Raw genomic sequence first — 14,617 nt, 5'->3', positions numbered from 1 at the left:
ATGAAGTTTTAGGCACACCCTTTGCTAAAGGAATGCAGCTGGGAGGTCACAAGACAGAGTGTTCTTCCAGCACGAGCTTTGTTTGGTATTTAAAGTGAGAAATCATGAATGAGCTTGCAGTGGGAAGATTCTGATCATTGCATATCATAAATTCAGCTGCAAAACGTTTTTTGTTAAACAATTTTAGATCTAATCATGAAACAGGTCATTTTACAAGTCACACTTAAGAGGGGTCATGCTGCAATACTTAATAGCCAAAGCGATAACCTCTAGGCTGCCACATAATTGAATCGTTCAGGATATTGTTACCATAAGAATGGCTCCGAACACCTCTCATAGAAACCTCTTTCTTCTCATGACCTTCAATTTCAATTTCTCCTATAGACTGGCCCCATTGTTCATAACGAGAATGTTGTTCCCCATCTCTGGAAAAAAAAAAGGGGAGGAGGAGGGTGGTAAAGATCCTGCAGCTAAGAAACAAAGCTTCTTATTCAAACACACTCCCCGAACCCCAGTCAGAAAAGGGTTGATTCTGTTATGAAAGACACACAGATTTCAGAACATCTGGATCCCAGCTGCAAGTTGTCAGACATATTTTTGAGTTTTAAGAATATTGCTAAGAACCGTTCAGCCTATAAATAGGCCACACGAAAAGACACCCTGAGGCGAGAAGAAGTTCTTCCCCTCCTAAAATAAGTGCCCTCTTTTTTCCCTACAAAAGTGACAGTCCAGTAGTTGTCACTTAAAAGTCAGCATCCGTCAACAACGATCTCACTGTTTTTCCCTGTCTTTAGAACCAGGGAGACAATGTTCTTAGGCCTGTTCTTCTCTGCCTTATCAGCTGTGTCTACGGTGCGAGCGAGGGTTGTGATTCCCCTGCTCATGTACGCGCCTGGGTATAAATGGACAGTAGCATGGACCGCAGCGGCACGGCTGAGCTGAGCACCCGTTGCAGGCAAGTCTGTACTTGGCCGGGCTCAGCCAAGCCTCCACTGCTGTTCCTACGGCTACATTGCTATCTATACTCTGGGGAGCTAGGGCGAGTGTTTGCGCCCACGAGCAGGCGAATCACACGCCCTAGACATTGCCTCAGTGTAATTCTATAGTAATTTACACCTGCACAAAGTGGGAAGAGACGGTAGCATTTTTTACTCATTTCACAGACACACAGTTGCCTACACCAGATGCCAGGCAGTGGAGAAAAAGGGTCAAATCAGGATCAGAATCCCACTGTGCTAGATGTTGTAAAAAAACACCAAGGATGAAATGGTCCTTGCCCCAATGAACTTGCCACCTAAGGCCCTGTTCTTACAAAGGGCAGATCCCTGCACTCACATGAAGCCCCACTAAAGTCAATGGGATCCCATGTGAGTACCGGTACCTGCACAAATGCATACCAGGATCGGGCTCTAAATTATGTGCGTACCAACTGTTGGCAAATGCTGACTCCTTACGGGTGACGACCGCATATTACAATAAAAATGTACCTTATGTATTCATCTAGGCCAGGAGGTAGCTGTGAGGAACAAAGTTTTTTAATATACAGATTTAAAAGAAATTATTTTCTTATAAAATAATAAAAAATACACACAACCTTCAGAACAAAGGCAGAAACTTACACAGAAGTTGACTGTATCTGATCAGTTTTATTATGAATTGGTCTGCAGCAAAACTAGCTGGTAATATTAGCTGGGCTAGGAAAGCAAAAGTTACCATCAACCCCAGAAGAGTTAAAACTGTCTCTCACTTTTTGACTCTTCGGAAGAATTCTGCACTCCACTTTTCCAAAGCAATGGCATGTGCAAACACTTTAGGGTGGCTGTCAAGGTTAAAGTCAAATATATCTGAAAAGGAAGTCCAGCTACAAAAGAAGAGAAAGGAAAATCTCATCAGTTTTCAGTTTGTATTGAGTCAAACCCTGCAATCATGACTCAGACAAAGCTTCAGTTTATCGGCAGGATTTGTGCCTTCGTATTTCTCATGCTTGGAATCTTCTGATTTTTACAATATTTCTAGATATTTCTGTTCTCTAGGAAAATGAACACGGGAACAGTGGAGAAACCATGATGCAAAGGTGCAATTATTGTGTAGCAGCGCAGGACATGTCAGCTAATTACTCATCAAGTTGGCTTGGCAGTGGGGATAGCAAAAGATTCTAATCTGCGATACTGCTGCCTCGTTTTCTCTCGTGGTCTATTGTAACTTACACGCCCCATGTTGTAGCACAAATGCCATGTACTTTTGTCAGCAGACTATTAATTTGGATGGAAAGTGAGTAGCCACTCCCTATAGATCAGGAGGAATAGGGAACCACAAATCAAACACAGGCCAACTCTACACTACAAAAAAGCCATGATGGTCTGGGGTATGAAGATATGCTATCCCTGACTGACATGTATGTGCTGGCAAAAGTCCACAGTGAAGACACAGTTATATCTGCCTGTAGTTTCTATGCTGCTGGGAAGTGACAACAGCATATCAAAGCTGCAGGCCGTTACATGAAGAGTTGGCTCTGTGTGTATAATCAAAGTACTCTGGAGACTACAGCCCTTAGAAAAAAATAGTTCTGAAAATATAATCTTAATAAACTAAAAAATATTCTGAATATTACTCAAGATCATCTTTAATAAGCTTGATTCTTCCCAGTTTACAGATTGCTTAAGGGAGATGGAAAGTTGTGGGGGGGTTTGAGGGACCTATAAAAATGTGCTTCTAACTCTAGACTAAAACATTCCTTTCCCCTCCAGTTTTGACCCTTGCTATGATGCAGACATTGGATCTGTTTCTTACACAATCCATCACGGAGCTGCTCAGTTTAATGCCTTGTGTATATATTTCTATCATTGACGCTATGCGTCAAATCCCGTCCTTGGATATGCATGCAAAATTCCAAGTCCATAGATAGGCAAAAGCAGACTGTGGCTCCATTTTAGTTAGCTTGTATTCTCTTTCCTAACTAGATGGTTATAGCCACAGCAGCCTTACTATAAACTATGGTTGTTCATTACTCTTTTTTTTTTTTACCCACCTCTTCTGCACAAATACAGAAAATATATAAATAGTGGCACCTAGATGCCCTATGGGACTATAAAACTTTTTAAAGAAGGCCTAACTTTGACAATTAAGCATATAGCAGCTTTCCTTTAAATTAAAATTTCCAAAATATAAGTAAAGTTTTTGCTGTAGTGAGTTAATAAAATGACAAATCACTTAACAGAACACTCGGGCAATGATTAGGTAATAGATTTGTATTTATCAGGCCAATCCTCAATAAATGATTTTAGTAATTTAACTGGAAATTTTTTTATATGTACAGGAAGAAATTCACCCTGAGTTGAAGGACAAAACAAGGTCCACGCCCAACTTAAGCAGAATTATAACGGGTCAAGATCTGGCCCACAACTTCTTATTTATACTCTGACAAAATAAATGGATCCATCAAACTGCCATGCTCTTACTGGAAAGAGAATTTAACGTGGACAAGTTCGCCCTCCTCTTCATTCCACTGATGCCGATATGGTCCCTTTCTGGAAGATGAAATGTGTTGTTATCTTGCCTTGTTTCTATATCAGCAGCATCATTTACCAACATTCCTTACATTTTTTTTCAGAGATTCATAGATATTTAGGTCAGAAGGGTCCATTATGATCATCTAGTCTGACCTCCTCCACTTCTCCCTTTTCATTTACTGAGCTGTTGTGTAACCCATATGCTTTTATATCGCAACATTTAATTAGTTTAAGTCCAACGAATAGGAAAGTAGCAATGGAGAGGGAGGAAGGGCTTTGTTAAAATCACCTGTTTCTGTATCTGGGCAGGGCAGGCAAACCAGAAAAATCTAAAGAGAAGTGTTATAGGTACTAAGCATGCTTGACAGCTTTTGTGAAGCCAACATAGGTAGCCAACTTTTATAGGCTGGCACTTCTGCAAGTCATATCCTCATTGTGAGAGTTGAGCCAATCTGATCTTGTGGAGGATGGAGAATTATTCTATATAATTGCTACAAGATGTTCTCCGGGGACTTGGCTAAATGATAATGCAAAGCCAAAATATGTGTCTGGTGTTGTGGCTTGGAGTAAAATTTTCAAGAACCCCCAAGTGACTTAGGAGCCTTAGCTCCATTTTCAAAAGTGACTTACGCATGTAGTCCATGAAAGTCAGACACCTAGGCCCAGATCCTCACAGCTATTTGGGAGCCTAAAGATGCAAATAGGCAACTAACACGCTCAAGTGCTTTTGTGAATTCCAGTTGGGGCCTATCTCCATCTTGAGGCACCTAAACACCGGTGAAAATCTGGCTCCAAGAGCCTAAATCTCTGTCAAAAATTAGAGTTAGGCTCCTAAGTCACTTACACGCTTTTGAACATTTCAACCATAGCCTCAAAACCTGTCATATTTTAGGTACAGATTTCCCATCTGAAACACAATCTCAAGAGAGCAAGTCATCTGTCACCAAAGGACTGAGTACGCTAGCAGAAGGATCTCCCCCAGACCACATTTTTTCCTGTTTCCTGGCTAGGCAGAAGTGTTTGGATATGGACAAGATAAGAGACACTTCAGTTCTTGCTGTTGCCTGAAATTTTTATCATTGACACTATACTTTTTAGATCACACCAGAAGTTGTCTCTGAAGAAGATCAGAGGGGAAAGAATGAGTGCACGTGTGCTAAAGTAAAATGTAAATGTTAGGCTGAAACCCTTCATTGTGATGCAGATGTTACAAACTCTACTTGCATGATATCAACAGCAGAGTTTGTTAAAGTTGATATCAGAAGAATACACTGCTAGGCTTATTACCTAATAGAAAATTATTTAAATATATTTTCAAGTACTGGGTAAAATGCTTGAGCTGTTTGTATTAAATGTAAACATTTGTACAGTAAGCTATTGGGTGGTATGGTGCTGTCTTTGAATAGGACTTGAAGGTGATAATCAGAAATGGAATTCACTGTTTCGAACTCTGTGCTATGCTTTCTAAATTATCCTGACCAGACAGCACTCTAGCCTGTGTTTCCGCAGAGTTTAGCTGAGGCTCAGGGAAAAGGCTATTGTAAGTGCCTGTACACAACTTGTCCTGAAATCTCTTTTGTAGTTGCACGATTTATCCCATGTAACCATTCTAGGGGTATGTCTACACTACGGAATAAGGTCGAATTTATAGAAGTCGTTTTTTTAGAAATCGGTTTTATATATTCGAGTGTGTGTGTCCCCACAGAAAATGCTCTAAGTGCATTAAGTGCATTAACTCGGCGGAGCGCTTCCACAGTACTGAGGCTAGAGTCGACTTCCGGAGCGTTGCACTGTGGGTAGCTATCCCACAGTTCCCGCAGTCTCCGCTGCCCATTGGAATTCTGGGTTGAGATCCCAATGCCTGATGGGGCTAAAACATTGTCGCGGGTGGTTCTGGGTACATATCGTCAGGCCCCCGTTCCCTCCCTCCCTCCGTGAAAGCAAGGGCAGACAATCATTTCGCGCCTTTTTTCCTGAGTTACCTGTGCAGACGCCATACCACGGCAAGCATGGAGCCCGCTCAGGTAACCGTCACCCTATGTCTCCTGGGTGCTGGCAGACGCAGTACGGCATTGCTACACAGTAGCAGCAACCCCTTGCCTTGTGGCAGCAGACGGTACAGTACGACTGGTAGCCGTCATCGTCATGTCCGAGGTGCTCCTGGCCACGTCGGCTGGGAGCGCCTGGGCAGACATGGGCGCAGGGACTAAATTTGGAGTGACTTGAGCAGGTCATTCTCTTTAGTCCTGCAGTCAGTCCTATTGAACCGTCTTATGGTGAGCGGGCAGGCGATACGGACTGCTAGCAGTCGTACTGTACCATCTTCTGCCGAGCAGCCATGAGATGTGGATGGCATGCAGTCCTTCTGCACCGTCTGCTGCCAGCCAAAGATGTAAAAGAGAGATGGAGTGGATCAAAACAAGAAATAGACCAGATTTGTTTTGTACTCATTTGCTTCCCCCCCTCCCCTGTCTAGGGGACTCATTCCTCTAGATCACACTGCAGTCACTCACAGAGAAGGTGCAGCGAAGTAAATCTAGCCATGTATCAATCAGAGGCCAGGCTAACCTTCTTGTTCCAATAAGAACGATAACTTAGGTGCACCATTTCTTATTGGAACCCTCCGTGAAGTCCTGCCTGAAATACTCCTAGATGTAAAGACACCCCCTTTGTTGATTTTAGCTCCCTGAAGCCAACCCTGTAAGCCGTGTCCTCAGTCGCCCCTCCCGGCGTCAGAGCAACAGCAAACAATCGGGCATCTGAGAGTGCTGTCCAGAGCAGTCACAATGGAGCACTCTGATGGGGCTAAAACATTGTCGCGGGTGGTTCTGGGTACGTATCGTCAGGCCCCCGTTCCCTCCCTCCCTCCGTGAAAGCAAGGGCAGACAATCATTTTGCGCCTTTTTTCCTGAGTTACCTGTGCAGACGCCATACCACGGCAAGCATGGAGCCCGCTCAGGTAACCGTCACCCTATGTCTCCTGGGTGCTGGCAGACGCGGTACGGCTTTGCTGCACAGTAGCAGCAACCCATTGCCTTCTGGCAGCAGACGGTGCAATACGACTGGTAGTCGTCCTCGTCGCGTCCGAGGTGCTCCTGGCCACGTCGGCTGGGAGCGCCTGGGCAGACATGGGCGCAGGGACTAAATTTGGAGTGACTTGACCAGGTCATTCTCTTTAGTCCTGCAGTCAGTCCTATTGAACCGTCTTATGGTGAGCGGGCAGGCGATACGGACTGCTAGCAGTCGTACTGTACCATCTTCTGCCGAGCAGCCATGAGATGTGGATGGCATGCAGTCCTTCTGCACCGTCTGCTGCCAGCCAAAGATGTAAAAGAGAGATGGAGTGGGTCAGAACAAGAAATAGACCAGATTTGTTTTGTACTTATTTGCCTCCTCCCCTGTCTAGGGGACTCATTCCTCTAGATCACACTGCAGTCACTCACAGAGAAGGTGCAGCGAGGTAAATCTAGCCATGTATCAATCAGAGGCCAGGCTAACCTCCTTGTTCCAATAAGAACGATAACTTAGGTGCACCATTTCTTATTGGAACCCTCCGTGAAGTCCTGCCTGAAATACTCCTTGATGTAAAGACACCCCCTTTGTTGATTTTAGCTCCCTGAAGCCAACCCTGTAAGCCGTGTCGTCAGTCGCCCCTCCCTCCGTCAGAGCAACGGCAGACAATCATTCCGCGCCTTTTTTCTGTGCGGATGCCATACCAAGGCAAGCATGGAGGCCGCTCAGCTCACTTTGGCAATTAGGAGCACATTAAACACCACACGCATTATCCAGCAGTATATGCAGCACCAGAACCTGGCAAAGCGATACCGGGCGAGGAGGCGACGTCAGCGCGGTCACGTGAGTGATCAGGACATGGACACAGATTTCTCTGAAAGCATGGGCCCTGGCAATGCATGCATCATGGTGCTAATGGGGCATGTTCATGCTGTGGAACGCCGATTCTGGGCTCGGGAAACAAGCACAGACTGGTGGGACCGCATAGTGTTGCAGGTCTGGGACGATTCCCAGTGGCTGCGAAACTTTCGCATGAGAAAGGGCACTTTCATGGAACTTTGTGACTTGCTTTCCCCTGCCCTGAGGCCCATGAATACCAAGATGAGAGCAGCCCTCACAGTTGAGAAGCGAGTGGCGATAGCCCTGTGGAAGCTTGCAACGCCAGACAGCTACCGGTCAGTTGGGAATCAATTTGGAGTGGGCAAATCTACTGTGGAGGCTGCTGTGATTCAAGTAGCCCACGCAATCAAAGATCTGCTGATATCAAGGGTAGTGACCCTGGGAAATGTGCAGGTCATAGTGGATGGCTTTGCTGCAATGGGATTCCCTAACTGTGGTGGGGCTATAGACGGAACCCATATCCCTATCTTGGCACCGGAGCACCAAGCCGCCGAGTACATAAACCGCAAGGGGTACTTTTCGATAGTGCTGCAAGCTCTGGTGGATCACAAGGGACGTTTCACCAACATCAACGTGGGATGGCCGGGAAAGGTACATGACGCTTGCATCTTCAGGAACTCTGGTCTGTTTCAAAAGCTGCAGGAAGGGACTTTATTCCCAGACCAGAAAATAACTGTTGGGGATGTTGAAATGCCTATATGTATCCTTGGGGACCCAGCCTACCCCTTAATGCCATGGCTCATGAAGCCGTACACAGGCAGCCTGGACAGTAGTCAGGAGCTGTTCAACTACAGGCTGAGCAAGTGCAGAATGGTGGTAGAATGTGCATTTGGACGTTTAAAGGCACGCTGGTGCAGTTTACTGACTCGCTTAGACCTCAGCGAAACCAATATTCCCACTGTTATTACTGCTTGCTGTGTGCTCCACAATATCTGTGAGAGTAAGGGGGAGACGTTTATGGCGGGGTGGGAGGTTGAGGCAAATCGCCTGGCTGCTGGTTACGCGCAGCCAGACACCAGGGCGGTTAGAAGAGCACAGGAGGGCGCGGTGCGCATCAGAGAAGCTTTGAAAACCAGTTTCATGACTGGCCAGGCTACGGTGTGAAAGTTCTGTTTGTTTCTCCTTGATGAAACCCCCCGCCCCTTGGTTCACTCTACTTCCCTGTAAGCTAACCACCCGCCCCTCCTCCCTTCAATCACCACTTGCAGAGGCAATAAAGTCATTGTTGCTTCACATTCATGCATTCTTTATTCATTCATCACACAAATAGGGGGATGACTACCAAGGTAGCCCAGGAGGGGTGGTGGAGGAGGGAAGGAAAATGCCACACAGCACTTTAAGCACAGCACTTTAAAAGTTTACAACTTTAAAATTTATTGAATGACAGCCTTCTTTTTTTGGGGCAATCCTCTGTGGTGGAGTGGCTGGTTGGCCGGAGGCCCCCCCACCGCGCTCTTGGGCATCTGGGTGTGTAGGCTATGGAACTTGGGGAGGAGGGCGGTTGGTTACAGAGGGGCTGCAGTGGCAGTCTGTGCTCCAGCTGCCTTTGCTGCAGCTCAACCATACACTGGAGCATACTGGTTTGGTCCTGCAGCAGCCTCAGCATTGAATCCTGCCTCCTCTCATCACGCTGCCGCCACATTTGAGCTTCAGCCCTGTCTTCAGCCCGCCACTTACTCTCTTCAGCCCGTCACTTACTCTCTTCAGCCCGCCACCTCTCCTCCCGGTCATTTTGTGCTTTCCTGCACTCTGACATTATTTGCCTCCACGCATTCGTCTGTGCTCTGTCAGTGTGGGAGGACAGCATGAGCTCGGAGAACATTTCATCGCGAGTGCGGTTTTTTTTCTTTCTAATCTTCACTAGCCTCTGGGAAGGAGAAGATCCTGTGATCATTGAAACACATGCAGCTGGTGGAGAAAAAAAAAGGGACAGCGGTATTTAAAAAGACACATTTTATAAAACAGTGGCTACACTCTTTCAGGGTAAACCTTGCTGTTAACATTACATACATAGCACATGTGCTTTCGTTACAAGGTCGCATTTTGCCTCCTCCCACCGCGTGACTACCCCCTCAACCTTCCCCCCTCCCTGTGGCTAACAGCGGGGAACATTTCTGTTTAGCCACAGGCAAACAGCCCAGCAGGAATGGGCTCCTCTGAGTGTCCCCTGAAGAAAAGCACTCTATTTCAACCAGGTGACCATGAATTATATCTCACTCTCCTGAGGATAACACAGAGAGATAAAGAACGGATGTTGTTTGAATGCCAGCAAACATACACTGCAATGCTTTGTTCTACAATGATTCCCGAGTACGTGTTACTGGCCTGGAGTGGTAAAGTGTCCTACCATGAAGGATGCAATAAGGCTTCCCTCCCCAGAAACCTTTTGCAAAGGCTTTAGGACTACATCTAGGAGAACCGCAAATGCCAGGGCAAAGTAATCCTTTCACATGCTTGCTTTTAAACCATGTATAGTATTTTAAAAGGTACACTCACCAGAGGTCCCTTCTCCGCCTGCTGGGTCCAGGAGGCAGCCTTGGGTGGGTTCGGGGGGTACTGGCTCCAGGTCTAGGGTGAGAAACAGTTCCTGGCTGTCGGGAAAACCGGTTTCTCCGCTTGCTTGCTGTGAGCTATCTACAACCTCCTCCTCATCATCATCTTCTTCGTCCCCAAAACCTGCTTCCATATTGCCTCCATCTCCATTGAAGGAGTCAAACAACACAGCTGGGGAAGTGGTGGCTGAACCCCCTAAAATGGCATGCAGCTCATCATAGAAGCAGCATGTTTGGGGCTCTGACCCAGAGCGGCTGTTCGCCTCTCTGGTTTTCTGGTAGGCTTGCCTCAGCTCCTTCAGTTTCACGCGGCACTGCTTCGGGTCCCTGTTATGGCCTCTGTCCTTCATGCCCTGGGAGATTTTGACAAAGGTTTTGGCATTTCGAAAACTGGAACGGAGTTCTGATAGCACGGATTCCTCTCCCCAAACAGCGATCAGATCCCGTACCTCCCGTTCGGTCCATGCTGGAGCTCTTTTGCGATTCTGGGACTCCATCATGGTCACCTGTGCTGATGAGCTCTGCATGGTCACCTGCAGCTTTCCACGCTGGCCAAACAGGAAATGAGATTCAAAAGTTCGCAGTTCTTTTCCTGTCTACCTGGCCAGTGCATCTGAGTTGAGAGTGCTGTCCAGAGCGGTCATAATGGAGCACTCTGGGATAGCTCCCGGAGGCCAATACCATCGAATTGTGTCCACAGTACCCCAAATTCGAGCCGGCAATGTCGATTTAAGCGCTAATCCACTTGTCAGGGGTGGAGTAAGGAAATCGATTTTAAGAGCCCTTTAAGTCGAAATAAAGGGCTTCATTGTGTGGACGGGTGCAGGTTTACATCGATTTAACGCTGCTAAATTCGACCTAAAGTCCTAGTGTAGACCAGGGCTAACTGAACAGAGCCAGGTCCTATTGTGAAGGGCACTCTCTGACCACATAAGTAACTTACCTAAATAGATAATACAGACAAAAGGTGATAAAAGAGATGCATTATCATCATCTCCATTTAACAGATGGGAACTGAAGCAGAAAGAGATTAAATGACTTTTCCAAGGTGACACAGCAAAGTCCCTGGCAGATCTGAGAACGGACCCAGTTTTCCTGAGTCAGAATCCAGTATCTTAGCAATCATCTCCCCCCAGAGGTGACATGATAATACCTGAGTCGTCCATTGAATGTTATTTTCCAGTGTCTGTGTGGCTCTAAGCACTCAATCATCAGCCCTTCGGCACGCCAGCATTTTTCAGATTCATCGCGCACCATCATGTCCGGATGTACTGGGTGCTAAGAGACAATTCAATAAAACATTCATTGAATTAAAATGTGGGGATAAAGCAGAGGTGGGGGTCATAATTTATTCATTTGTTGTGGGAGAAACATTGACAGCGATAGCTTTTTGATTCCACATATTTCACAGAGGAGAAAACTGCATGCAAAACACCTGAGTTGATGAATATCAAGTAATTACTGCAGACAGCACAAGTGGTAAATGGAATGAAATCGTAAATTACTATTCTAGGACCTCATGATGCAAACACTGTCAACAGTAACCATTACTACCACATTGCTCTTAGGGTTTGTCTACATGGGAAAATTGACCGGCGTGATTATACCAGGATAAAACCACTTTTATTCCCTCATCCATCCATCATTATTCCTATCATTCTGCCAGTCAATTTCCCTATGTAGACTTCAATGGGACTGCTCACAGTTGTAAACTTAATGGAGGAAATCCTGGCCCCATTGAAGTCAATGGTGAAATAATAATACCTAGCTTTTGTATAGTGCTTTTCACCACTAGATCTCAAAGAATGTTACAAAAACCTCCTATTGATGTCAATGGAGAGATGATTTCACCCTATGCAGTTATTCTGCAGAACTTTTTAAAGGTAAACTGCATTATGAAAGGTTTTACAGGGTTAAATATATGACAGCATATATCATATAAGTTAGAGGGAGTAGTGCTGTAAAAAAGCAATAGATGGTGAATCCACTCTAAGGCATGCACTCATGGGAGTTGATAATAGAGGGGTACAGAAAAATTAAATAGCATGGGAAAGGGAGAAAAAATAGTTTTATCATGAAATTTGGAAAGAGGTGATGTTGCGGCAGTGGTAAAGGAAGGGGAATGTTGCAGATGGCAGGAGCTGTAGAGGACCATGCAGCTGGTAAAGAAATTGTTATTATTTGAAGTTACTCCTTCAGAACACATCAAGGAGAATCCTTACCAACCCAGGGACCTTATTCTGCAGTTACCGCACATAAGTAACACCTCTTGGTGTCAATGGGATTTGTATCTGTTGTGAGTCCCTCCCCTTGTCACTCTCTCACGTAAAAATAGCTTTATATGCAATATTTTGGCTTTACAAAAGACTGGGGTTTCTGTCAATTGCACACACATGGTCCCAGCCATGAGTCAATTGCACCTACTCATTCTAACACTCAGCAGTTTTCAATCACTGTTTTAAGACTTCAGTTTCATCTCCCATAACGGAGTCTGAAATACCATCCTGTTCAAATCACCAGGTATTTACTGCAGGTAATACTAGCCAGGTAACAGATAATGAAACCTAACGGCCTAGCAACTGCTAAACTCAGAGCAGTGAGTCCAGGTTATACATACATCTCCCTCACTGCAGCTCGGCAAACAGTGGGAAAATGTATTGGCTTGTTTGCTAAATCTCACTTGTGATTCAATTCACTTCAACTACTTAATCTCCCTCTGCCTCAGTTCCAAGTTTGCAAAATGGGGATGATAATACTTCCTTGCTCTAACCCTGTGTCCATCTCATCTATTTAGACTGTAAGCTCTTCTAGCTCTTGGTGGTTCTCAGTGTTACTATAATGAAAATAGTAAGTGTATTTAGCTCCTAACTTGTTTGGTTTTCTGCAAACATTTGGACTGTTGCTTTTTAGTCCTGTTAATGTTTAGAGAAGAACTTTTATTCATGTGCATATAATTCTTTATGTGGAATGCATAAAGGCATTTGTTCCAGAAATACTCAAAAGAAACTAAAATATGTAGTCTACTAGACAGTCAAAAAATCTGTTATATTTTTCTCTATTCCACAGTCAGGAAAGAATCCAGTCATTTACAAAACCAAAAACCAACCCAAACACACACCTAGGAATAGATTTAATGGTTTTTAGCAAGAAATAAGTAGCCCTACATGTGTCTCCCTAAAATGTTCCTTGTCCTTTAGCTGAAATATTCAACACCTCACGTATTTCAAGCACTTGTTTATAAAATGTAAATTGCCCAATGACAGAACGGTAACCTTACCATGTGATTTAGGTCAGCAACCTCTCAGATTAAATAGGAGCATGCAGCTCATTGCACAAATATGTTCCTAGGAATCTTACAAGCACAATTTTAAAATTCACAAGCAGTTTGTGGGAAATTTGTGAACAGTAAAAAGGTCAACTCCACCAAAGACATTAGTTCAAACCTCTCTCACTAATCCACAATCACACACTACTTCAGGGGCATGGCAACAGCTACATTCAATGCAGGAACATGGAAAGAGTGCATTTTCCTTGTCCTCCTGCGTAGTGCCCTACAGCTGAGTGAATCATTTATGACCCAGTAATGGATGAACTAGGATCATGATTGTATTTTGCTTCACGCTGCTATTCCCAGAGCCACTGGAAAAAAAAGCTACTGTGGAGCAGAGGCATAACTGACCTAGTAAGACCTCCTTTGCTGCTGAAGGATGATGGAGAAAAAAGAGGATGGGGAAAGAGACTGGAACAGGGTGAGGGGGAAGAAAGGGACAGACACGGTACCTGTAATTGACCTTAGTCATAGCATTGCTGTCTTGCACACAATTCCGGATGTTGATGTTTATGAAGAGGCAGAAAACTTTAGCCCCTCTGCTTCAGTTACTTTTTGTCCATTCTTTGAGCAGTCTCTCAGGGATCCATAGTGGCCACTACATCGACCATCACATTATTCACTGTGCTTGTACGTTACACCCCACCTTTCACCCTGTCTGTCTTGTCTATTTAAATTGCCAACTTTTGGGGGCAAAGGACTGTCAACTCTCCATTTGTCCAGTGCCTGGTACAATGGAACCCCATTCTGGGTTGGTCGTTAGGCATTACCACTGGTAATAGAATAATAATCTTGGGGTCATACCTCAGTATTAAATTCCAGATGGGTAATGAACATCACCCTTGAATGTTACCCCAAAACTCCAGCCTCTTACTTTGCTCTCACCCTCCACTTACTTCAAACTCTCCAATTCCATCCACTCGGAGGAAGAGCCACATTTCACAGAGCCCATTTGGACGTCTTCCAAGACGAGTGATCACAAAAGTCTTGTCGGTTTCTGTAAACCCAGTGAAGTAAACTGAATCCAGGGCCTACAGAAAGGTAATGGGAAAAAATGCTTTAGCATTGAGAGAAAGAACGAGAAAAAACGGGAAGCGAGGTATGTGGGGAAGAGTGATTATGCATGTCAAAAATCATCAGCCCAGCTAAGTTTCCCCTCTACTCAAAGGATGTAGGATATTCTTTTTTCCTAATGTGAGTCCTTTGTAGAATGACACTAGTGGACTTGATCCAGAGACTGCTTTTAGTCAACACCTGCAATCCCCGCCCCCAAGTCCCTTCCAACCAAGCATCTCAAAGTGTTTTAAAAATAGCAA

The 14,617-nt window shown here is 45.0% G+C and overlaps 2 protein-coding genes across 2 annotated transcripts in view; both read right to left on the bottom strand.

The window, feature by feature from the left end:
* The window catches only part of LOC311529061 (uncharacterized protein), a 33,801-nt gene that overhangs the window by 15,821 nt on the left and 3,363 nt on the right, over nt 1-14,617 (bottom strand). The window contains exons 2-6 of the mRNA XM_084644736.1: nt 14,198-14,332; nt 11,127-11,251; nt 3,459-3,527; nt 1,748-1,861; nt 310-425 (exon numbers count right to left, since the gene is read on the bottom strand). Coding sequence (XP_084500862.1) covers nt 310-425; nt 1,748-1,861; nt 3,459-3,527; nt 11,127-11,251; nt 14,198-14,332 — 559 coding nt within the window. The remainder of the gene's footprint in view (nt 1-309; nt 426-1,747; nt 1,862-3,458; nt 3,528-11,126; nt 11,252-14,197; nt 14,333-14,617) is intronic.
* LOC311529063 (uncharacterized protein) lies at nt 8,697-10,323 on the bottom strand (the record flags this gene model as incomplete). Its single annotated transcript, XM_084644738.1, has 2 exons — nt 8,697-9,329; nt 9,918-10,323. 2 exons carry the CDS (start codon nt 10,321-10,323, stop codon nt 9,112-9,114), a joined length of 624 nt encoding a protein of 207 aa, XP_084500864.1. The 3' UTR covers nt 8,697-9,111.

This window comes from Lepidochelys olivacea, assembly GCF_965140295.1.
Source record: "Lepidochelys olivacea isolate rLepOli2 genome assembly, chromosome: 12".
Classification (NCBI taxonomy): Eukaryota; Metazoa; Chordata; order Testudines; family Cheloniidae; genus Lepidochelys; species Lepidochelys olivacea.
The sequence above is the reverse complement of the archived record's forward strand: the minus strand, read 5'-3'. Positions and strand labels throughout refer to the sequence as shown.